This window comes from Platichthys flesus, chromosome 21, assembly GCF_949316205.1.
Source record: "Platichthys flesus chromosome 21, fPlaFle2.1, whole genome shotgun sequence".
Classification (NCBI taxonomy): domain Eukaryota; kingdom Metazoa; phylum Chordata; class Actinopteri; order Pleuronectiformes; family Pleuronectidae; genus Platichthys; species Platichthys flesus.
The window spans coordinates 9360210-9387262 of NC_084965.1; the positions used below are offsets into that span (position 1 = coordinate 9360210).

General features: G+C 41.5%; 1 protein-coding gene across 4 annotated transcripts in view; it reads left to right on the forward strand.

Annotated features, from left to right (window-relative positions):
* ctnnd2a (catenin (cadherin-associated protein), delta 2a) overlaps positions 1–27053 on the forward strand; it is a 234244-nt gene that overhangs the window by 43926 nt on the left and 163265 nt on the right. For all 4 annotated transcript variants that reach the window (XM_062379286.1, XM_062379288.1, XM_062379289.1 and 1 more), the window contains exon 2: positions 5581–5711. In XM_062379286.1, the coding sequence (XP_062235270.1) occupies positions 5581–5711 (131 nt within the window). The remainder of the gene's footprint in view (positions 1–5580; positions 5712–27053) is intronic.

The window sequence follows — 27053 nt, forward strand, 5'->3', positions numbered from 1 at the left end:
GCAAAGTCAAGAGTTTAAAGATTGTTTTTCACAGCAGCCATTTTGAAATCAAAGGTGAACCCAGGTGTTGCTGATGAGACATCAGGTCACTTGTATTTAGCCCCAGAGCCTTCGTTAATGTGATTGGTAACAGCTGTGGTTACCGACTAGTTCATTTCAAAATGGCTGCTGTGAAAAACAACTGTTGGTCGATCTTGATTTCTATCTTTTTCACCAGGTAAGGGCTAGTGCAACACCCATAGTCATATTTCATGTATTTTGGTTGAATTGTAACATGTTGTATTTATTATTTGGAGGAGAAGGATTGGAAGTAAGGACATAGGGGGGTGGAAGTTACAGTTAGAAAAAAAAAGTAGCAGTATTTGCTAACATCTCCTCGATCCATCATGTTGCCCAGTCTGCGTATTTCTGTTATACGTGTATAAATACTTGCCAATGTAGGGAATACCACAGGTATCACTAACATTAGCTCAGGCTCTACAGTCAATGTGACAGTGTGCCTGCAGCCACAGAACTAAAACCCTAAAACTAATGCAGCAAAATGCAAATTCATCCATTATTAACTTTATTACTTACATCTGCACCTCTCCTACTGTGCCACGTCAAAATGTCTTCCCTGATAAGCACCGGGAGTGTGTTGAGGCAGACCAGCAGGAGGATTCAAATCCCCAAAGGAACCTCCTGCTCTTCAACTCAGGCTGCATGTCAAGGCTTTTTAAATATTTCATCAGTGTCATTTCATGTGAAGGGGAAAAGGCACGCTTTTGATTGTGTTCCTTAGAAGACGAGCCACCCACTCAAACACACTGAGGGAAGTAGATTCCTCAACACGCAATACCTGGGATCTGGCCTAGAAGATATAAGAATAATCAACCACTAGCCTGACATTTTGAAGTGGACACTACATTTTTCAGCAGACACTTAAGATTTTAGCATTCGTTCTGTAGTTTTCTGTGAAATAGTACATCATGATTAATGCTTAATCATTCTGTGGTGTTTATGGCAAGCACGGAAATGGTTGCTGCAAACTGCTGGCCAGGCAGTCAGAGCAATTCAATTTAGAAACGGAAAGTTCTTCTGTTAGAATCACATGGGAAAGTTTGTGTGTGCGCATGTGCCTGCTGAAAGAATGTCTATGTGAGGTGTGTTAAGCCGGAAGAGAGCAGGTGTGAAGGCCTGTCCGGTCGCGTGAGAGCATGGGTCAGAGTTGTCCATCCGGTTAAATCCAGCTCATGGTGTGAGAAACCCCTGAGGTTGTGTATATACCAATGTGTGGAGCAAATCTAGATTTTTGAGTGGTAGTTAGACAGGGACGACTAAGCGGTTGGCTACATTTAATATGAACGAATATTTAAAACTTAATAGACAGGATTATATAAGTGGATGGTTACATTTAAGTGTTTAAGATTACTTACACTACTGTTTGTCTCGCCAACCCCCTTGACCATAATCCCTACATTTAACCAAATCAATAGACTGATTAGATTGTGCATTTGTTTAACTATAATTAAATTCACAGACAAATAGTCATCATATTTTATTAGGATCTCAGTCGGACCATTAGTCTGAGTATGAAGTGTAGTAGTTTAGAAAGCAAAACGCACAGCTATGGGAAATTGATCTGTGGTGATAGAAAGACTGAGTTACCTTGGGATTGAGGCAAGTCTGTAACAAAATACAACGCAATATTAGACTCATATCGGGAATAGGTGGAGATCGTAATAGACCAGTCGCAAGCTTTCCCTCGGGCACAGGCTGAGCAGGCTGCCACCAATGCTCAAGTGTCGGTCTCCATCGAATGCCAACAAACACTCCTCTGAAGCAGGGAGGGAGTGTGATTGTTTCCAGAGTTAGAAAGGAAACAGTTTTGGAACTGTGAGCAAACAGCACCTGGGACAAAAAGACAGTTAGGTGGAACATTACAATTACAGTCGAGTTGATTCAGCTGTACATCTGTAGCCAGCTTAGATCTCCCAGATCTCTTGTACTACCAGAAAGGAAGAAGGTGGCCTCGGTTTGTACCGCTGAGAACTTTTTGTTTCATCTAAACTGTGTTGAATATCCTTAACAATCATGGATTAAGCCCAAATAGCAGACATCTTGTTAACGCTATGTTGTCTGCCATACTGTCAGAAACAGGAGTTGTCTCCCCCAGGCCTGGGCGAACTGAAGTGACAGGCAATCATACCTTCTCAGTTCAAGAGGAAACCTCAAACCTGGATGTGGTACAATTAAATGGGTCCCCCGAGCTACAAAAGCCCCCTCTAAGCTGAGGATCCCATTACATTGTACCCATCTGCACGTAACACGTCTATTCAATAGCAGCTCATCTGGGCCTGCTGACAATAGCCTTAGAGGAATATTGGGCTGGTGGAGGATTGTGACATTCGGTGATGAATGTTTTGGTACGAGGATTACCTCCGCAACAGCAGCCAATATACAGTGAGCCAACTTTGCAATTTTCTAAACACAGCACCTGCTTGGACACTAATCACAAAGGGTTTGTGTCCTCTCAATACACGAGCCCTGGCTTCCTCAGAAAACAAATGGTGCATGCTGTACGCAGAGGCACAAAACTATTAATTTTAGGGTTTTGGATTAACGTTTAGTTTTGCTTTTTCTAATTCAGATGATTGTGTCTTATCAGAATCATTAAATTTTGTTTCATATGCAGAATGCAGTCGTATTTGTTTGCTTTTTATTTGTCAGTTCATTGTTCGTCAAGTATTGTGTTGGATAGCTTTTGGGTAATCTGATGCGCCAGTGCCACTAAGCTCAGTTCTTCAATATCAGTAAATGCAAAACAGCAATTTGGAAGGCCATAATGAATTTGGATTTTGTCCATATGTTTATAATTCAGACTTGGGCAAAAACTTACAACCTAACTAGACTTGTTTTATTGAAGAGAAATAGTCAGGCCAGTTCGTGCAATATGGTTTTTGCTGGAGATGCTCAGGAGCTAAACTCTGGTGACTCATCTCCACTCAGGAGGCAAGATGCCAGACACAGAAGTGGTGTTTGTCAGTGAGAGTGAAAATAACAGTATGCAGGCCATCTTGCGAGCATCCTTTATTTACCAACACCACTCTGCCTTGCCTGCAGTCTGTCGGCTGGCTAGCTGACTGGCTGATAGACTTTACTGGATGTTTGATTAGCAGGCTGTCTGCATCTTTACTGGCTTGTTTACTGTCTGTGTGAGCTGGATAGCTTGCCTGGTGCTAATGGTTCCATCACTGTCTGATTAGCTCTCTCAATGACATTAACATAAAAAAACTGCTTAAATCTGTAAAACACTCAAGATGGTAAGTGCACATACACCAATGAGTGTATAGACAGTAAGAGACTTGGATCTTTCATCAAATGTTAATAGTGAAGGGCTCAGAATAGGCACATTGTAAAGTAAGAGACTTCATTATGTAATCCCACTCTCAATCAGGTCATTATTTTGTCTTTTACTGAAGTAGGGTTCATTGTATTGACAAAATCCTGTCCCTTTGTCTGTTAACTCAAACTCACAGACCAATTTCCGGATTCATCTCGCTCCCTGTTTGTTCCGAGACAGGAAAGAGACATGGTGATTTAAAACTATTCCAATTAATGTTACAGAAGTATTCCTATGCATTTTCGCCGATCATTAGAAACAACTTTTTGTATGACTTCCTAACAATGTGCGGTTTGAAACAAAAAAAACATGCCATCTCTCTCAACCTTCAGTCACCACAGAACTTCGGCTTCAAATTGTAAAAACAATTTTTAACTAACTTAAGTCAGAAATGGTGTTTCAGTGCAACAGAACTTCCCCTCTTCCTCCAAATTAGTTTCCCTCTTGAACTATGAACAATGACTTTAAAGGCTAATTAGGTTAATGAGGTTTCTGGAACTGTGACCTCAGACCTGCAGTGTCTCTGTCATATTATACAGTGAGTGAGAGAGTGAGTTCAGCCACTTAATAAACTTTAAAAACACACATTTACTGACTGAAACGTCTCAGAGGTTCCAAAAAGTACCTGCAGCTCTTTATATCTATTTTACAAGTCTGCACAGCAACTAGTTTTACCTTTGTTATTTGCTATCGTTATTTTGTTGTGTCTAGTTGTGTGATTGTCATTGTACTGTGCAACACCAGACATGTGTTCAACAAAGCCTTTGTTTTGGTTTGAGATGTTGGTAGTTATTGTGAAATTGACACAGTGATAAAACAGTATAACCTTGAAAACATCAGTGCCTGCAGTGCATCATAACAGATGAAGTGCACCAAACGGAAAAGGCCAATCTATCCATGCAGGACTGATTTGAATTTTTGATGGTTGATGAGGTGGTTGATGATGAAGGTGGAGACCTCAGACATTACTGAATTATTGTGACTCATCTCTTTGAAATGACCTGTCAATTAGAGACACGCTCCTAAAGTAATTAAAATCTTCATAAGTGGGGCATCACATTTTAATGAGACTACAAGGCTCCCTATTTGTGAGGTGACATACTGTAATGGCAGTGACAGAGGTGTGATTGTGCATGTGTGTGTGTAAGTGTGTTTCAACAGAATTGTTGTACTCGTGTAAAGCTTTGGTTCACCTGCAATTTAAACGTAATTTTCTACAACCTCTCTACTTAGTCAGAACAAAATAGGCTCTATGATGTTTTATCTTGTTTTCTATCATGAAAGTGTAGAGAAAATATGAGAAAATAGCTCCTGCATCAGACTGCTTTGGTTCGTTAATTGGTGTCGAAATGATAAACTGATATCAGCCTCTGCAGTCATCTGCGTCAATCACAGCTCGTTCTCCACAATATTTAAATAATATCATTGTCATTAAATGTACACTTAACAGAGGTAAAGGTTTAGTATGGACTTGTGTGCCTGTTTGAGTCTGCAGCTCAATTGTTGGGCTGCATAACAGGCTGTTTGAGATAAGGATTGCCAATATAATACATTTTGTGGAGTGTGAATCATGCAAAGCTATTCTAGTGGATTCGCAGAATAAAAATATAGGTGGCAGATGAGTAAGTTATTCCAAAAAAGAAAGTCTTACACTGTTGGCGTCCTCAGACCAACTAGCACGCTCTCTTCACCTTTTATTGCATATGCACAGACCAAATGATCCGTTCCTATTGACAATGTAGCCATGATGTAGGGGCAATTGTTGCAGGTATCCAAATGACATTTCTTTCCAATTTACATCAGATATGATATAATCTCAGTCTAAAAAATATAAAACTGAATCCTGTCTGCATTCAGATTTACAGATCCTTTTGAAGAAAACAGGATGCCTGAAGACTTTAAAGTACTTTAAGTACTTTACTTTTAGAATGTGAAGATCTTCCAACAAAAGTAATACTGTATGTGAGAAAAAGACCATATAACAGATGCAGTCTTTAACGATGTCCTGCTTCTTTTAATCGAAGTTTAGTTAATTGGATAGTCTGACGTAGATGCCGGGCTGGCAGCATTGGTTAGGGTTAGGCAGTAGATTGCTATACAGCTTTACCAGTGGATTGACATTGATGTGATCTGCATAACTGTTGTTTTATAACTGCTGGCTAGACAATAACTATTCCTCTTTGTGTTTGTTAAATTAGCAATGCCGGTGCCCGATCAGCCAGCAGAGCAGGAGAAGGGGGCCATGGTTCCCCCTGTGATGCCATCGTCCAACGGCGACAGATCTGAGCCGGAGACAACCTCTTCAATCCTCGCCTCTGTCAAAGAGCAGGTAGGAACTCTCCCATGTACACATGTCAACCCTATGTGCCGTTTACTTTGTGGAGAAAGGCACAATCTTGCTCTTGGTTGCTTCTCTCTCTTGCTCGTCTCATCTTCTCCCCTCTAATAGCACTTGAACAGCTTTGCTGCCGGGGGGGATCAGGAGGTTGTCACTGTTGTTCAGGGAAAGAGCTTCTGTGCTGTTTTAAAGTGTTTAAAAGAAACCAAAGATTGATTGGTGCCAAGAGAATGCAAGACTGTAATGGATGGAAATGATGGAGATTACAGGGTGAGAGCTGTAACCAAGAAGGCATAATTGAAACAGTCATTAAAATCAAGGCAATTACTGGATGGGAAGTGTGTGAAGGTAGCTGCAACCGTGCAGGATGACAAACAGTGGGACATGACGCTGCCTTGTTTCATGGTTTACATAAAGAAGGGGAAAGGGGATGTGAAGATGGGAGCGGCAAACAGGATGATTCATGTCAGGGGTAAGTGAGGAGGAAGTTGGATGAAGGGCAATAATCATTTTCATTTTTTTCCATTGGAAGTTACAGAGATTACATGTTGGACTGAGAGGAGAAGAAAGAGAAACCAGAAAGGAATAGAGACAGAGAAGAGGAATGATGGAATGAGATGTGGATTTGCAGGCCTGATTGAATGTATGTGTGCAAGTGAGAATAGCTAGCAAAATTAAGTCACTCAACTTCTGTTTTGTCTATTTTATATTATATTGAAGTGTACAGTAAAATAATGAATCTCACAGTCAAATGTGCAGCTCTCCGTCCCCCTGAAAAACTCGAAAGCAAAAAGCAATACAGAAAAAGGTTAATCACGTTGCCTATACATTGATGCAGAAGCTCTTTATCTTTTAATTCCATGATGTATGTCATTTAACCATATTGAATGAAAGACAAGCGCTGATGGCAATCTAAGCTTTTTCTTCCCTTGTAAATAGAAAAAAATAAATCTTCAACCAGAGAACCACTCAGTGCTCTCACATTACTGAAACAAGTGACGCAAAATGGGTTTAGTCAGGTCTAAGCACTGGAGCACATATGTACCGTGGCTGAGATGCCTCACACAAGCGTATTGACTTAAAACACAAACGCAAAAGCAACAACACAAATGCAAAAAAGACCACTAACTACAACATTTTACAAAACAGAAACACCATTACAACGGAAGTATGAGACAATGAATGTTGACAATGAAACAAGCTCAGTTTTGTTTCTGCAGTCCAGTGAGTAGGCATCTGTGAAAACCTTGTCAAAACAACCACAACTTCAAATTTTATGCAAACAAACCATTTTTGCTCACTTAACTGCATAGTTACTCTGCACGTTTCATTGCCAAGATCCGATTGTTGCTTACTGTTGGGGGAGCAAATACAAATACTGTACATACATTTCCCGAAAGTGAATTAATCATAGACTGCAGCCATTGTTTAATATTTCTGCAGAGATTGGCTCTAAAAATCTCTCGCCTTGAGGACAAATTTAAATAATATAAAATAATTTCATATCTTGATCATCAGATGGAAGATAGAATGCAATTGCAGTCTGAATTTCGACTTGCATGATTTTAATGATACATAACTACAAATAGCAGCACAGTGGAAGAGAAAGGCTGTGATGACCGTGGGAATGTATTTCTCCCCAGTAGAGAAAAAACTGAGCTGATTCAGTCAAATCCATGCAGCTTTACTGATGTAAGATTAATTCAACATGGTAGGTTTTAAAAAACAACCACCACTGTTTACATTACTCTTTTGCTCTGGGTGTTTGCATCCTTCTCCTTCAGCCTTCAACATTTTTGCATACTGTTTAAAGAAATGTACTAGACGGTCTGTTCTCCTTTTTTTTTCTCTGAGGCACATTATGTATCAAGAGGAATAAACCTGAATCTGCTGTTACAGAGCACCTCGATATCTGGGACTGGGGAAATAAATAAGACATGTTTGCTGGCATATCCTTGAGCACCAGATTTTTCCTCCATGTGCTCCATGGCAGCTTATTTGTGACCAGTATTGGAAGACAGTAGCTGCACTGGATAGTAGGCAAATCCGATTGGGTCAACAGTTAATACTCAGCATGTGGAAAATACCTCAAGTTTCAGAAAGCTCATTTGAAATTGACAGGATCAGATTAGATGCTGCAATTTCTCCACAAATAGTATTTCCACCAAAAAACTTTTATAACATTGATTTTGTTTCTGAAATTAAGTCTGAAATCAATAGTTGCAAAGATGAATGCACTTGATATAATCATTCCTCGTTTGTGGTCCTACACCAATTGTTGTAGCTCAGGCCTTGTGTATATGATACACTTGCCTTCAGTTCGTCAGTTTGCACAGCACCATCATATTTCATAACATTCATACACCAGATGCCTATTGATGTACTCAGATAACGGATGGTGTGGTTTAATGTGATAGCTGAAGTCCACTGTCAGACCTGGCGATCGATGAAGGATTTCAAGAATGAAACACAATTACAAAGTGGAAGTAGTTTTTGATGTCACTCATGACGGGATGTTTTGAGATAACTCACTAAACTGCCAGGTTTATTGAGCCAGAACATTTCTTTGAAACAGGGAAAACTAATTTTGTTCATATTTTTATCAACAGGAATAAACCAGGGGGAAAAAACATCTGTCAAACATCCAACAATTACAGTTGTCACAGATGATGAGCAAAATAGACTTGAAGACTGTTAACTAATTCACAGAGAGAAATCGATTTGCTGCAGCAACTCAGTCTGCTGACTAGTGGCCACCGGGATAGTAAGCTGTCTGCACACTTCCAACGGAACAAAGAGTTTGGTGAGCCGCCAGAGATTGGTACATTGTCAGATGGCTGTGGGAGGATGAGAAGACTTCAGTTAAAATCCATTCACCTGTTTCATCTATGCTATTCTGTCTGGTTATAAATATTCTAATGATAATGATCCATATGTGGCTCTTTGATGTGTAAGAAATATTAAATATACTCAATATATTTGTTTGTTTGCTTCACGTCAGTGTTTGAATTGATTAACGCATAAGAATTCCTGTTTGCCTCATTATGAGTCATGCTGTACGTGCCTAAGTGTCTGGCTCCTTTTGAGCCGATTGAAACTCAGTGTTATAACCAGATGTATTTTCAGGGTCACTGTTGGAAAGATAGTCGTGGCCGTCGCTGTTGTCGACACCTTTTGTCGAATACGTCCTCTCTCACATCTACAAACCCAGCTGATCTTGCTGCGAGCCGCTGAGTTACACCCGTTCATCTCACTTTTAGCTTGTTGCATGCAAGTGTAGAGTATCCATTAACCACTTGAGTTTTAAAGGGATCACAACTATTGACGGCTTTCAGTACAGCATATTCAAAAGGAACCAGGTCTCTCTCAGAGTTGAGAGTTTAATGTATTTATCCTCTAAACTGCCAATTGTTCTTTAGCCTTCTTTTCTTCGCTGGAGTTACAAGTGCACTTCATTGGCTTTTAGAGTGAACTGAAAACATTCCTTCTGCTGAGACGCTCGACTACAACTGTGATTATTGACCTTGCCTATTCTTGACCCTTTTACACTCGTCCACAAGTTTCTTTTTGCATTGCTTTGTGTAGGTGTCTGTGTGTTTATTACAACTTAATCTGAGAGTTTCTGTGTATCCCAAAAGGCTTCTCTGTCTCACTGTCCGTCTCTGCCTCTCCGATTATCTCCCCTTTATCGATGCCCTGTCTGCTGCTGGGGTTGACAGCTGTGTTTTGGAGCCGGAATTAATTAATTCTGTCTCAGAGGCAGGAGGATAGTGGAGAAATGAAGCCTCTCACACACCCACACATTTAAAAAATCTCTCTTGTCCTTCTTCTGGTTTTTAATTCGGGTTTGAAATATTTGTAAAAGTTTGTGACCCTGAACACACAGAAGTCCATGTAAGCATTTGATTGATTTTATATCGTAGGGTTTCCCTATCACAATATTGAGTAAACCCTGCTTTTAAAATGCATGATGCAAACTTCTTTGGGCTGTGACAGTGGTGAAATACCACCTTACAGTTCGAACTTTGATGGCACATGAAAAAGTGGATTTGCTGGCTCAAAGCAGTTTGTGCTTTGAACGAAAAAATGGAGGTGTGTGCGCGTGTGTGTGCATTCAGTATGGCTGTGGATTGGTTTCAGCCAGCCTTTTGTGTGAGTGTTTAAGTCATGTGGATATACTGTAATGTTAGCCTGGATGCCAGACGAACTTAGCCCCGCCCACAACATTTGAGGTCGGGAAGTTCGGTCTGGATTCGCTCCGTTGGGGAGAAATTATGCCCGGTTCGAAATCATCCGGACCAATCAGATTGTCAGGGCGGGCTTTATACGATGATGGACAGATGATCAACGGTAACGTAATCAACCACGTCATCAAAGTGCCCAGCGTCCGGTGTGAACCCGGCGTTAGTAGATAACTCACAATGCGTTGCTTAACATACGTCACATACTACGTTGCTCTGATTGGTTGTAGGTCTATCCAATTGAGCGAAGAGGAATTTTATTTCCTGGTCAGTTGAAACACGCCCCATAATCACAGCCCAATGGAGCGGTCTCAGACTCACATTCTGACTAGAATTGTGAGTCAGACAACGTCAGGCTACTGTAATGTAGGAAATGCTTGTCTTTTAGATCAAAATAAATCACTCAGCAGCTCGGAGGAAATCGCTCAACTCTGCCAGGAAAGAATGGTAAACATGGCAGCTTTTTGCACCCACTACACCACACAGAGATATCTAATTACACTGTGAAGACAAACCTCTCGATCTGCAGTAAAGCAGTTGCCTTTTCAGTCATTTATTCAGTAGGGAACCATGCTGTATGTGCCATCTAGTCTGACAGTGAAATTCTGCAGCCCTCAAAACACAAGTCACTCAAAATTTAGAGGTGTAGTTTAAATGTAAGCTGCCAAGGTGATGACTTGAGTGGGAGATGTGTCTCAACAGCAGTATCCACTTGCCATTTACACTGTTAGAGAGCATCTGAGGGACATTCAGGCAGAGAAGGGTGGTGTGCAGCTACCTCACCCTGGCTCAGAAGTGTTCAGGCAAGGGAAGAATCCTTAGTTGGCCCAACGGCTATGTTGTGCTTCTGTGTGTGTGTGCGTGCGTGCGTGCGTGTGTGCATGCTGGAGTTTGTGTCTGCCAGTGGTGCTACCGTGTTCCATTTAGTCAACATCATCCAGCCAGCACCCCCACTGCACTGTCACCATCATCATAACTGGCAGCTGGCAGGCTACATGCTATTGCAGCTGTCATCCTTTGGGCCAAAGAGAGAGAAAACAGGAAGAGAGAGTGAAGGAGAGAACGGATTAAACATAAAAGTGTGTGTGAGAAAGGGAGAAAGACTGAGGGTATTTTGCAAAGGGCACAGCAGAAGGTGCAGGAATTTGTAGAATTGCATTACTAAATTAAATGAGAAAGAAGGGAATTAAAAAGTGTAAGAGTGCATGAAAAGAGTGAAAAGAGAAAGAGAGCTGATTTTCAGTGGCAGGCATCCAATACCCAGCACCACTACCAAACTAGACTAGCCAATTACTGGCTGAAGGTCAATCAGTGAAAGTGGAATCACAGAACAATATGGCTGTTTGTACTCTCTCTGCGGCAGAGATAAATGATCAAGTACAAATATACTCAAACTGCTTAAAAGCTCATAAAAACTGAGGAAAAACTCTGTGGTAAGCAACCACAAAGTGAAAACTTTTCCTTCACCGCTGACAAAGAATAATAGTTTGCTTTACTTAGACCCCTGTGTCAGGCCAGATGGGAATTATGCTGCCATCACAGCCTCCTTCCGCCAACATTGGATTCATAGACTGCATATAAAGGGGTAGGAAGTGTCTCCACCTGCTTTCCTGGTAAAGAAATGAAACTGAAATATTCTAATTTGGAGCCACACTCTGCACTAGCGTTCAGGGGCTGATCCATGCGCTCAAACATTGTCTCACCCCATTTTATTGGGTGAGACAACTCATTAATACCAACCTTTCCAGCAGTATAATAAGAACTATCAAAAATGTCCATCATCCGAATGCATTTACTTGATGATTAGTTTGACTTTTTACTCTGATTGATACCACGAATAGACAGGGTATATGGAATATTCTGCAGCCAAGCACCAGGGGGCGATTAAGAGACTTTCAGGGAGCCGTGTCGTCAATCTTTATATACAGTGTGTGGTTGGTGGTCCTTCCACTGTCCATTGGTTTCAGACTCTTTCACACTTTGCACCATCTGCTTACTTATAGTCTATTATATATGGCCATAAATGTCAATGTGAACACATGTATGCACTTAAAATGTCATTTAAATATGGAAATATGCGACTTGAGACAGCATATGTTAGGCCTGGACCCGTACCAGTACGTTGATAGCAACTGCAATAAACTGAAAACTGGGTCAAAAGTCTGCAGCCTGCCAAGGTTCCCCCATCACTCTCCAACAAGGCCAGACTCGCTATTAAGGTGTTCATTTGTTATGTGTCCACCTTCCCCTCCCAGAATTATATCTGGTCATTTCCGAACGATGCAGAATCCTGTAGAACCAGGAAGAACAATGATATTGTTAGACAGGAAGTCTAATGAGGCATGAAATCAATATGTACAATCCTGCCTCACCCGGAGCATGCTGGGTAATGGAGTGTCAGGAGTGCTTTGGAGCTGTTTTAATCACAAGGACCTTGGAATATCCACTCGTAAACAAGCTGGGTACTGCCAAAATACTGCAACCCCCCCGAGATGTGTGTGTGTGGTTCTGTGTGTATCTCTGATTACTTTCACATAATTAGAGTAAGCTGGGTCCATACACACGTACCTGCATGAAATGAAAACACAGCAATGTGAATTGCTGCATGAATTGAGTATGAGTTGGACTGTGAGACCCACATCATGAGTGTGTGATCATGGCGACACTGGAAGGATCAAAATTAACTCCTTTGTGCTCCTTCCTCCCCTCATGCGTATTCCTTCTCTTCCACCTGCGCTCTGTTTCATTAGCCTTTAACACGGCGACAGAGCGTCATACTGACTCTGCATGTGAAGTTAGAGCTCTTCCTGCTAATCACTTAGCAGCCTACTCCCTCTTCCATCCCCACCACAGGCCCACTTCTATCTGCATGCTAATGCTGCCTGAGCCTGGAATTGCAGACCTCGCTCGCATTCACCCGCATGCTGATGAACTTGTTAGCAAAATCTTGAATGCTAATATTGCAACAGCCCGAGGGCTGTTGTGTATCCTGAATGCTAATAATGTATTGAATTGGAATAGCAGCAGGTAGCACTGTAACTTTAATGTTAATGGCAACATTTTTCAGATAGCTTTTCTCAACCCCCATTCCTTGAGCAATAATGATCTGTTGGATACCTGCCAGCAGGACGTAACTTTTCTCAGGATGACTCTGAAAAACTATAACCTCAGCTAATGTAGTGAATAGTAAGATGGACTTACATTTAGTTTTACTATGGCAATTTACATTAATTATTTTTCAAGTGTCAATGTCCAGGGCTCAGCAGGTCTAAAGCAGTAGATTGTGCACTCTGCAGGAGTGTATTAAGTACTTAAACATTTTACATCAGTCAGAATACAAATAAATGGACACACTTTTCTTCAGTAGAAGTATCGTTTTAACTTATCTACCTGAGTAAAAGTAAGTAAGAAGTTGGTTTTAAATATTTAAAGTATTAAAAGTAATAACTACAGTGTTCTCCATTCCCTAATGAAACGGCCCACTATAATATTAACTGGGTCTTTTGTAAATTTTATATAGTACAAGAATAATACAGACTGTCATATTAATTAAGAATGCTGCAGATGATGCTACTGAAAACACTTGCATTATCATGTTCAAATCCATTTCAGGGCTTTCTGTAGTGAAAGAATTACCTGACAACTCTGATTGGATCAATAGCCCAATTCCCCTCTCGTTAATGATTACTGTAAGATATAAAAGCAATGTGAGGATGTAACACAATGCCATGTAAAAATACTGCAGAGTAGAAAGGTATTGCTGATATGCAGTGATGTAAGAAGGAAAAAATTACGCCCCAAAAATCTAGTTAATTTCACTCAGGTACAGTGACAAAGTAAGAGTACTTTGTTAAATCCTACCACTGACCCATTAATGATAATGCTGCAGTGAGTTAGTAACATAGGGCTACGAACAAGAAAAAACTACATGGTGAGAGAATAGCATTGATTAATTGAACGTATCTGTCGGGCCCTTTCTTCACAGGCAAAGCTAAGCGTTTGGGTCAGGCACCAGGGGAGATATTCCTGTTGGAGAGATGTGGAGAAACGTTGTTGCTAAATCCAACAGTTGCTCCATCATCCTCAGTCCCTCGTGACACAAAACCACTGCAGACACGGCAGATGGTGTTGAGTGGGTGTTTTGAAGGGTACCTTTTCCCACACAGACTCCACACTACTTCCACTTTTCCAGCCCCATTGTTTCCAGCCGTTTGTGTGGGTTACTACTTCACTGGCTGTCTCTCTCACTCTGCTTTTAAAGTTGCAATGTATGATGTTATTTATATCAACTGAACGATATGGCATCTTTTTTCCAGCAGCCTCGAATCACCATAACTTTAGTGTGTATACTACAATTTAAAGGCTGACTTCTTCCTTACACTCTGTACATCTTCATCTGGTCCTGCAGTCTTGCTGACATGATTAGAAAACATGAGATGTCCCAGTGTGGTTAAGCTTTATCCCTGTTTGAGAGGAAATAGACCTTTCATTCTCCTTGAGTCTCTATTGATCTGAAAATGGAAAGATTACTCTGTGATGGAAGAGCTATTTAAGAGCTGGGGAGTCAAAGAGCTCTGAAAACGCCAGAGTATTTATCAGTTCACGGACACTTTTAATCTTATTTATCCAGGGGAATGCTCCCTGATTGTAAAAACCCTTTTGAATGGGGATCCACTCGATAGTTACTGTTTACCAATGTAGGACCTGGATCGTTCAAAGCCTGCAGTTCTATGGCCCACATCTGTCAATTTTAGAGCCGCTAACACTGAGAAGTTTAGAAATGCTGCTTGCCCAATTTTAGTTTGACAACTCTGGGGCTGGGTTTATATCCAAAATAGCCTTCACCTTGCTATTTGTCACAATACGTCAAAATGGAACAGTGTGACTAATATTGTATTCAGGTGTACTATTGGTTTTGCCCCACATTCTAAGTAGTATTGACAACACGGTTATTGTCACTACATTGACTTGGACATGTTTGACTTGACGAAAGGGCAAGAGTAGCCTGGATGCACCTTGGGGTTTATTATCCATATCAGGTAGAGACCATCTTATTAGGTAAGCCGCCATTCATTGTGGTGTTTAGGTCTAATGAAGGACCTGGTTTGTGGGCCATGTCCTTCAGTGAAATCCAGCCAATGAATTAGGACACAGTCACTCGTGGGAACTCTACAGCACAAATAGTCCTCCCCTGTTGGACACTGAGCAGCTCCACCGGGGTAGATGGGGATCAAGTGTGTAGCTTGAGGCCACTTCTGTGATATTTGTTAAGGGAGCATATAGATTATTACTCATTTGCTTTCCCCCATCAAACATTGTTCTGCTAACCCTTGGTTGACTACTGTGCTGCCGTCAGACTGACTGCATCTACTCGATCATACTTTGCCCCCAAAGGCGACACTTGAGGGAATGTTCGATCCTGTCTGTGTTTCTGCTTTAAAACGGGACTGACTGTAATCCCACTCTAAAAAGAGTTATCTTGTTCCACAGCCTATAGGAGATGTCAGAGTACTGTCTACTCAGTTACTGCTGCCTAACATGCTACAGCTTGCCGCCTGCAGGGACTTGTAGCGATCAGTTTGATTCCCCTTTCTTCAACTGTTGAGGCTAGTGTAACTGGTCGAGTCTAGCGATGTCTACATTGATTTATATGATGAAAAGAAGTGGGCCGTCAATGTCTTTGGAGGCGATCTCTGTTTATTCTGACTAAACAAGCCGAAGCACAAAATCCTTGGTCAATTTTGTACTGGCATGGAGCCCCTACACAAATTGAACAACTCAAATAAGTCGGCCTATGAAACTATAACTTACAAACATGATACCATAACATATGGACTGCACACTTCACATATCAATAATAGCCGCAAACAATAGTAGTCCCATTTTTATTTTCATGGTTTGTGATGTTGAGTGTACCACTCGCACTAGCAGATCTGTACTATAGGCATGTCCATGATTCTATCATACACTATTATATAGCATTAGCTCCCCAACATAGGATGGTTTTGTGCCTGTATGCAACATTCCATCTCCATACTCCGCTCCTGCGAAGTTCATTTTTAGCTTCCATTATCTCCATCATCACATTCGTTGTAATATGTCAAAGCCCTGATACTGCAGGGCACAGCAGGAATGCTCAGCTAACAGTTTTGTGCGGCGCCTTAGCCTTCTCCCCTAGGCATTCAAAATAGATAAATTATGATCGCACTCCTCTGCAGATGTCTGGCCGCCAGGGTTGACATATACAGTGTAAAGGGACTGGCTAATGAAGAATGGCTCTGTCATTGGAGTTGTCTTGGAAATAAGGCGGATCGCTCCATCTCTCTTTCTCCCTCCCTCACTCCCAGTCTTTCCTGTTGTTCTCTCACTTTTTCTTCCTGTTAGTCCCTTATTGCTCCATCGCCCCTCCACTCATCATTCATTCCTTGCATTTCACTCTGTCACCGGATTCTGTCTGTATGGAATAAATTAGGTTTTGGTGTTGCAAATGCATCACACCCCCATTCGCCTACCCCACCCCTCCACCCATAGGGCTTTGCGGCAGCTGGAGATGTGCATCCAACCATCTCTAATGAGTTTGCTCGTGTTCGACGCTGTTGTTGTTGCTGTTTACGGTGAAGTGATTTGCGGTTGCCATAGAGATTGTCTCTGCTAAATGTGCCCGTCATTAGTTTGTGCTTAAAACTATCATAGCCGCTGGCTTGGAAGCGGGCATGCAAATGAAATGTGATTAATATGATTTGATATCATTTCTCCATTATCGTACTGCGGAAACCCAGTTGGTCTGTTAATATACAGATAGTTTTTAATTTTTTTTATTCACATTCAATGTCCTGTGATGACAGAAGGTATGCAAATATTTTAATACCAGTACCATCAAGCATAAAACCTAATACTAACTTAACTGACCTTCTTTATTATGCTCTACATTTATTAAAAAAGATTAATAGTTCAAATATAGGCCTTTTCCAAAACTGGATTAATTCTGTATTCCTCTCCTCTGTGATCAACAGAGTTTTGACAAGCAATCTCATCATAACGGAATTTCCTTTAAAACTGTGTTTCTGGACCTTAAATATTTTAGTGGTGGTGGGGGGTAAAAACTCATTTGCTATTTTCCCCACCACTTTTGGGTAGAAATGTCATATTGTCTGTGGGATATGCCCATGGAAGCAGCGGTGTGGCCTACATATAAATGTCAGTCGAGATGTTCTAAAAAAGATTGTGCTCTTCTGTCTCTTTCACTCATTTCCTGTCTGCTTCCCTTCTTTCTCCCCGCCCCATCTCTCAATCCCATCTCTCTTCTTTCCACACCCCCTCACTACCTCTATTTGTTTCTTCCCCTCATCTCTCCACTGTTGTCCACCCTCTATTTTTCCTTACTCTCTATTTCATTCACTTTCCTTTTCTCTCAATTATTGTCCTATTTTCCCTGATTATCCCCCCTTTATCCGATCCTCATCATGTATACCCATCTTTAAATTGTAAGCCTCTCTACTTGTATCTCTTGTTCCATTATATATTATCTCTCTACACTTCCCTTGATACTTTCCATCTCCCATAAAGTCTCTGTCGTACATCTCTTTGTCACCAACTTGTCTGTCATCTTTCTTTCAGCTTTTCTCTGAATTTAAGCTCATTTCAATTTCATTAACTTAACATGCTTAATTATTGCCTGTGATATGACATGAATTTAAAATAGACACACACACACACTTTTTTTTATGTTCGTTACCACACAATTCCTTCTTCCTATTCTTTCTTCATCTGTCTCCATAAACAATCAGTCTCTATTTCTGTTGTTATCTGTCTCCCAATCTCTCTTTCTACCACATTGCTCTCATTTTATACCTTCCCATGTTGATGTGCAGTCCCTCCCTTGTGTTACCCAGCTCAGATCAACTTTGCCCTTTCACCTCCGTTGCGATATGGGGTGCAAAGGCTAAAACAACCTTTCTGTCAGGGGAGATTTACTCCTTCACCTTTTGCAGCCCTTGATCAGGGTCTGCGTGCATCTGTAATCTGCCTTTTTAAAAGGTGAGGCATTCACTCTGCACCAGCCTGCCTCGGCCCTCCCAGATAGATGGCTGGGGACTGGGTCTGTCAACGTGGCATTAAACATTTAAAAACTTGGTCTGAATATCACTTGAAGCATAGCAATGGAGCCAGCAGTCTGGGAATCCACAGAGGGAAGTAGATGAGAACAAGAGAGAGAGACAGTCAGAAGACTCTGATAAAGAGAGAGAAAGAAGGAAATCTCTCCCTGTCATTTTCTGGTATACGGAGAGACACAATAGCTACATGCGCACAGACGATAACCTTTTGCCGCTCTGGGCCACAGCGTCACATTACAAACAGGTGGCACACCATATTGTGGTAATACTTTAATTTCCATTTCAATAACTTGAGTGCAATATCTCGGTGACAAAATTCTTCCAGGTGGTACTTGTTGCTTTGATGTCCCCTGTGTTTTCATGGATAAAGACCTAAATCTGTCCTTAAATGAACAGTGTACAGTCTAATAATCTTACTTTGATCTGATGGGCCAGTAGATTCAATCCAGTTGAATCCAATCCACGTACGTGTGTCATACAAAATTCTTAAGTGCGCTCTTTAAGTTCCAACATGAAACATAAACTATCAGGATCACATTTAAAACAATACAACAAAGACCTAAACCTTGGTTTGAATCCCGGTTTGGACTTTAAGTTGTGAAAATGTAGAACATAAATGTGTCGTTTTCATCCATAACAATCCTCAACTAAGTAGCTTTCAACATGTGTCCACAGCTGTGATATCCAACAACTGCTCCTTTAGGACAAGGAGCTTTTAAATGATTCTGCCATCACTGCTGATTGCAACAAGCTGTTAAAACTACAGCTGTACTATCACACAGCTGGTTCTCAGGTCAAACTGTCCACATTAACAGGTGGGAGTTTGCATCAAGCATTTTCTGTCTTTCTTTTCTTTTTTTCCCGACACTTTGCAAGTTAGTATTTTTTGTCCCTTTTAGTCTGATCGCATATTTTGCTGATGAAGCAGCTGCAATTAGAGGTCTTTCACCAATCAGTCCATAATAGTTAACTGCAACCTAGACATTTGTGCATCGAAACACTCAATTAGGCCTCGTTCAGAGGTTAGAGTAATCAAGGGCCGACACATTCCCTGACCACATGTGCTCACCCACAAAAAAGTGCAGGACTTTGAACTGCGTCACCAGTTGGACAAATACAAGCTTGATCCTGAAATGAGTTGAGTTACCATAGCGGTGCACTAACAGGACTGTAACACCTGAGCTTGGAGTCGGCACCTTCCTTCCCCTCACCTGTTCTCTCCTCTCCTCACCCGTCATTGCCAACCTTTTGTCCCACTTTACTTCCCTCATTCTCCTCTTCCCTTCCTAATTTCCTGCGTTATCTGCCCCCCTCTATTTTTGACAGTTTCTCTGTGCCTCTTTTCAGTCTCTCCCAAACAACGACACCATCTTGTTACATTCCAGAAATACAGGCATGGTAAAGCATGTTGTGATAACTCTGACATAAGGAGGGATGGCAGGGCGAGGTAGATTGGATAAAGAAGAGAGTGAACAGCTGAGGAGGAGGAAACCGGAGCAGAATGACAGCGTGTGACTCAGAGACAGAGGCAGAGAGATCGGGCTGAGGTGCAGACTGAGTGTTTGCCCCGTGGGCCAGGCTGGCCAAAGGTAAAGCCGGCACATAGCACAACGTGTCACTCTACATTTTATCAGCAACATACCAAGTTATTTCTGGGGGACGGGAGCTTCTACCTTAGTGACCCGGGCCAAGGTTTTTTTCTTGGATTTCTGTAGAATGTATGTGTGTGTTAGTCAAGAGCGACATGAATATTTGCAACATTTACTGCACCTGTTCTAAAGTTAAAGCATTTTAGCATTTATGTTGACTGAGTCAGTTTAATTTAACAAAGTGTTTATTGGGAAATATTTGCAGAACTACAAGACGCACGTCTTCATAGCTCATCCTGGCATTTAATCTGGCCTTCTTTTATTAGAGGAAATACTGTAGTAATCCTAGAAAGGTCAACCAACCAACCAATCAATCAATCAATCAATCAGAGACACATGTGAGGGATCCCTCCCCAAGCACAGACAGAAGTACAATATATGCTGTAAATGCGAACATGAACAAAGTGAATTATAAGAAACAGTTTGTAACATAATAGAATAATGTGTCAAGTATTTATACATAACAACACTGATAGAGATGAAGGGAGCACCAATCACATATGAATTGAGGGTTATTGAGTGTGAGTTGAGTAAAGTAGCAGCTCCGCAGCAGATCAGCACCTGCACCCAGTGTGGCCCAGGGATAATGAGTGCACACTCCTGAGACTCCTGGCTAACATGCAAGCTTACAACACATTACACAGAACGAACATATGCCCATATGTTTTACCCTGTCTCGCCCTGTGAAACACAGCATTGTCAGAGTAGACTGCTCGAGGCAGTATCAACAGGGAAGAAAGTACATTTTAAAGTATTTAAAACAAAAATTGTAATATCCACAGTACAACAATATCCAAAAGCAAATCTCTTTTCATTGTGCGAACGCACTAACAAAAGCCATTGCTGGAGGCTTTGTGTGTTTGGCTTGTCTGCCTACCTGTCTTCACTCTTGTGAATGCGATATCTCAGCAATGGCCTGGGGGGGATTTTGTTAAGTATGGCATAAATATTCACTTGGACTTGAGGATGAACTAATTCAATTTTTCTAGTCAAATTCAAGGTCATTTGACCTTACATTATATGTTTTTGTCCGTGTGCACACACTCTGCCAGGATTGTGTGTTGGAAATTTCTTCAAATTAGTTAGGGTTAGGGTTATAAGAATATCTTATACATGATGGGAAATTTTACTTAGATCAACTTGGCTTGTTGGGAGGTCAAACAGAAGAGCACCAGCTTTGTCCAAGTGCATTTATCCTTGCAGGTCTTTTGGTGGCGTCTTTTTCATCAACAATAACTTTTGGGAAGCAAAACATTCCGCATCTGCTTTTCTTGACAGTGGCCATGATGCTTTTCAGCAGTGACTGCTGCTGCTGCCACAAGTGTGTGTCTGCGTTTTCCCTGACAGGCATGCAGCCAGAATGTTTACCATTTTACATGGTAAACACACCAGTCAGTGACAGGTTATACAAGTGGTCATACTTTCGGATCTCTTCTGCCAAGTGCTCTTCTTTTTGTTCCATATTCGTTCTTCTAAATCTTCCGTGATTTCCGCGTATTGTGGGGCATGAAACCGGAAACTAGACTCCGGACGGGATGTAGTCAGCCGACCAATCACGAGCCTTGCGGGCTGCGTGAGGCTCGCGTCGTTTTGTCGTATAGTTAGAAAAATCGACGGACGCACGCAAGACGCCAGAGGGCACGAAAGGGGCGTGTTGCGTGTCTTGCCTGCATGCGTGCGTCCGTGCAACACAAGTATAATTCTGCCTTTAGGCTGCAATTTGTGACAGAAACAGACACACACACACACACACACACACTGTCTACAAGGCTTAGGCCGATTGTTTGCTTATGGATAATCCCCAACACAAACTCTAGGAGGAAAACATTTCATGAACTGTAGCTCATCTACTGCACCAAAGCTACATTTGGATTCAAACATACTTACCTTCGCAAAGGGGGTTATGTTTTTTATCACCTGTCTGTTTGTTTGTTGATTTGTTTGCAGGATTAGGAAAAAATATGCAATGTGATGCCAGTGCAGAACACATTAAATGTATGTGTGGATCCAGTTAAAGGGTTGGTTCCAAAATTCTTCCATCATCATTTTCCTTATAAAAGAGTGAATTATGTGAACCTGGAAACATTTTCAAGTTCTCAGAAGATAACTTATGAATAGTTTTGTCATGAAATCACCCATATATGTGTTGTTGAGTTTGTACAGTTCTTTACATCGTAGATTTACCTATTATAAGTGAATTGTTTGGATTCTTGTTATCGTTGAACCCAGTAAACAGCAGAAGATTGAAAGTGTGAAAGAGTTCCATGTTCCTTTTCCTTCTATCATGGATGGAAGGAAATTAGGGTGGTCAGAAGGAAAGGTGGCAGGAAGGAACTCAAGACTTAGGTGTGACAAAAGTGAAAGGGGTAAACGGTGAATGGCAGAGGAAAGGATGTAGGAAAAGTAAAGATGGGATAAATAACAAACATAAAGAGAAAAGTGTGGAGCTACCTTTTAAACCTTGAAAGGCAAAGACTTTGGTTAGATTTACAGTATTTGTTCTGGTTGCATTTATTATAGAAATACACATTCTGAAAATGCACATTCCACATTGCACATTTCAAGAAAAATGTATCTACTTTCAAATGGTGAAAATCAGTATTATGAAGAAATATTAATGTCAAAGGGAGTATGACACTTTGAGGCACAATAAATAAAAAGGACAAACTGCATGCCGTGGCACCAGGTGGAAACTTGCCATAAATCAGAGTTGGTGAGGTTGTCTGACAGATCAGTGCTCATGTGTGACATGGATTTGCATGGCAACGTAGATTGATGCTTCGGAGAATGAATGGATAAGAGAAGAATGCAAGTAAGGACTTGAAGGAAGTAGGACAAAAATAAAATGCACACTAACAGTATGTCGTGTTACAAATATCTTCAGTTGATTTTATCAACTTCACTCTTGGGAAGTGTATTGTAAAGGGCCTAAGGAAGTGCAGTGTTGAATTTGATGTTATTTGGACACGCCATACGGTCAATATTAATGAAATCTGAATAAACAGGCCACCAGCGCTCTGTAGCAGCAGCAGCTGGGACTCATTAGCTGTGTCTCAATTCAGGGGCGGCTTCCTTCAGGGGACGGCGTCTACATTGCATGAAGGAGGCGGTCGGCTACGAAGACAGTGTAGGCTGAAACCAAATGAGACAATCTACAGAGGGTTTCAATGACCTGCGTCACGGGCTTGTCCTGCTCTTATGGCTGTCGCCAGGCAACAGAGCTGTAGTTGGACATGACAAGGAAGTTTTAGTTCCATGAAGCATTGGACGTTTCGTTTCTCTGTGGCGCCGTCACCTCTTTGAAAAACTTTTTTTCACTGAAGTGCAATACATTTGGGATTGGTTGGCCTGGGAAAGATCAGAAGGTTGCAGCATTAGTGTCTCAGGAATGAAATCGGAAAGACAGCACACACTACTGTAATGCAATCAGTCCTCAAATGTAGATGGTAAAGGATGCAGCCTCTGAATTGAGACACAGCTAATATACATATATACATTAACATGACATTGCTGAACGCGACAACCGGTGCGTTCACGACAATAGGGACATTCACGACAGTAGTGTACCAAGTCGAGCTTTACTCACATTTACAGCACTGGTATCACATTGTGCATCTGAATGTACCCAAACAAGTCTGAGTAAATGTAAATTTTTAATCACTTAAGTAAACAAAACCACAGGCGAGAGACGGTAATAATAGGAGGTGAAAAATATCCCTAGAGAGCCTCACATCTACAGTGTCCATCTATCCACACTATACATACCCTATGTGTCTATTTATGCAGGCATTGTACCTCATTTCTAGGTATAAATCGTTGTGTATAAGTATGCATATTTCATTTGCCCTTGCACTGTATTAATTGGTGTTTGCGCAGTAGAGTGTTTCTATGTGTGCACTGTATGCTTTTAGGCTACTCTGTGTATAAAATGGACTGTTGTCTTAATTTTGAAATATTATTTCCATTTTCCAAAGCCCACTTCTGCCTCTGATCACAGCAGGATTAACTTGCTTCCGTCAATATACCCACGCCTTCACGTTTTAATTTCCGGAGGATTTAGGAAATCATATTTCTTCTCCTCACAGGCTGAACTGTTTGAACAAACTAGATTGCAAAGAGACCGCTGCAGAAAACCACAGTGTGGGTTTTGGAGCTCACCTTCCCACAAGGACTCGCTGGCTGAGTAAATGTTCACACTGTAATTTTCCTGTAGCCTTCTGACAGCTTTGATCAATTATGCCAAAATCACTAATAGTAAGTCACTAGACATATGAGAAGTCATAAAACAAAGTGATTAGATGACAGTTTGTTCAGACACTCTTATACTGTTCCTCTCTGCTCGATCAATCTCTTTAGGGAGCAAACTGTCACATAGAGATGTTGATTCCACTGAATTACAACAACGAATTTGTTTTCTAGGAACAATCATCCCACTGCTGGCCATTGTTTTAATTAATGGCAACAGAGCCAGCAGGTTCAATCCAAATTAAAAGCACACAATCTTGAATTCCCTCCATCCTTTGGTGATGCTTTTAATGGAACCCCTTCCATTTCACTTACTAAACAGATGTCAGAGTGGATGATTTTGTCATGTACTTGCTCTGTATAGCTGCTTCCAGACTTTCACTCAACTCAGAATATTCTCTTGAAATTCTTCGGAGGGGGCTGCAAATTTACTTTGCACCTGCTCAAGACCTTTCCTGTGCTGAAATATATGGTAACTGCTCAAGTGTCCTGTGCTTGACCAACGACAACGTCACAGCCTGATTGCGGGTGTGTTCAATGTACTTATTTTACCTGGATGTACCGTGATCACTCACCAGCATGGATGGTTACAGAAAAGTCCTGTTTGAATTTTGGAACACATCCGTGATAATACTGTCTGAGTGCTGACAAACAGCAGAGGCAGAGTTTTGACGGACAGCATTACAAAATGCACATGAAATGAGGAAATGGCCCATAGCTCTGCCTACACCAGGCTAAACACGCCAGGGGGCAAGGCTAGAATCATGTTCTTTGATTTCTCCAATGCCTTTAACACCATTCATCCTGCCCTGCTGGGGAAGAAGACTACTGCCCTGCAAGTTAATGCTCCTCTGGTGTCCTGGATCACAGAATATCTTACCTGCAGTGCTTAGCATGTGTCCCCTCAGAGCCATGTGTCAGATCCAACAGTGAGTATCACTGAAGCACCACATGGGATTGTCCTGTCCCCTTATCTCCTTATCTCCTGTACACCTCAGACATTAGGTGCGAAGGTGTGAAGACCTGCCCCCTGCAGAAGTTCTCCAACAAACAGCAGTTGTTGGATGCATCAGGAGGGAGGGATCGGTACAAGCACCAGAGGGTGGTGGGCAGTTAGTGGTCTGGTGTGAGCTGAGTCACCTGCAGCTAGACATCAGCAGAACAAATGAGCTGGGGGTGAACTTCAGGAGATCCAGGACTCCTGCTACTCAACCTCCAACAGGGCAGGCATGGAGCAAAAAGTTCTTGAGAACAAATACCGGGGTGTCCACTTAGAAATCAAACTGGACTGGACCAGGAACTCTGTGTTTCTCTACAGGAAATTTCAAAGACTGCACTTTTTCCTGTAGGGTGCTCCGTTCTTTCAACGTCTTTGGCACCATGCGGCAGATGTTTTTCTGAGGGCAAAGGCCTGAGAGTAGCCGTCACCAACAGACTCCACAGAGGGATTCAGAGGTCTCGCTCAGTTGTGGGGGTGGAGCTGGACCCACTGGATGTAGTCTGGAGTGGAGGATGTTGTCAAACCTCCTCTCCGTCATGGACAATGTCTCCCACCCTCCACACAGTGTTGTGGTTAGTCAGAGCAACAGGTTCAGCTAGACATTCAGAGAATGACTAAATGCTCCACTGAACGCTACAGGAGGTCATTCCTTCCTGTGACCATCCAGAAATACAATTCATCCCCTTTCTGCTCATTTCCATCAGTACAATCAACTACTGTTAATTTACTGTTGACCCACATTAGCCTTTTTATTTAATCTCCCTTTGCAGATTGCAACTACTTTACTGCTAAATGGCTGCTAATGTTCTTTTTTTAACTCTTGTTCCCGTTTGAGATTCTATATCATACACCCTTTTTATTTTGCGCACATTTACATTTGTACATGTCTGTTTTAGTCTGTTTATTTATTAAAAATACTAAGTTCTTACTTATTTCCTTTTCTCAACTGAATGTTGAGCAACTGTAATAAAGCAATTTCCCCATGGGGAATCAGAATAGCTTTTCTGATTCCAGAGGATGAAACTCTGGCCAACACACAGTGATGCAGAGTCTCTCCCCGACATCTCCAGACAAAGCACACACATTCTCTCTCCACTAAAAGTGCTGAGTGTGAGGCATAGTGTCCGATGACAAATCTAAGGAACAAACTGCATTTAAAGCAGACATACTTTATAGTGCCCCCCCCTCTTCAGCCAATCTTACCGTAATTCTTTGTGTGGAGTGAAATGTAGAGCGTTTTTATGGCAGTAGTCTGATCTCGTCTCTCTTCAATTGTCTCCTCTTGTATATCAATCTATTAACTTTTGTTTCAGAGTAATAGAAAGACCAAAGCAATGTGAAGCTGTGCATCAAAGATCAACACCCTCTCCCACATTATTTGTGTGACTTAGAATAGGATGAAAAAATTCCCCTCGGAGCAATACAATTTTCAGACATACTCTAATACATAGTCTGTTTATTAAGTTGTTTCAACTTGAAAAGTGAATGTTAGCTCGAGCAAACTATTTGGAAATCAGCGCTCGTGTTAGAGACAAGTCAAATTCATCAAAGAGTATGGTTTTTGAAGAATACAAATATGAAGCCATCCAATTCATCAGTTTTCTTTCTCTCCACTTCTTTTTCTTCCATCACTCCCTCGTCCTTTTTCTCTGGATCCCTGACAAAATCCCTGTTCTTTGTATCTTGCTTTCTTGAACACAACCCCCTGCTGTCTTATACTGCTGTTTTACACAGACTTGTCAGAAATAGACATGCCTATAATACAGTCATGCTCTGTCTGTTGAGGCAGCACAGTCGTGTATATGTCAGGCTGCAAATCCCCCATTCTAAGGTTTTCTATTGGGTGTGCGATGAGGTAATGGGTAGACCACTGAAGTCGATGTGGTAAACAACGATAGGCTGTGACATTTACACAATGATTAAGTGATCAACAAGGGGCCAAAAAGAAAACATTCTCAACACTGATGCACCACCAGCCGCCTGGGCTGTTTGCTGAAGGCAGGTTGGATTCAAGCTGTTGATGCCAAATTTTGACCCAACCATCTGCAGCCTCAGCAGAAATCATGATTAAGCAGACCAGGCTT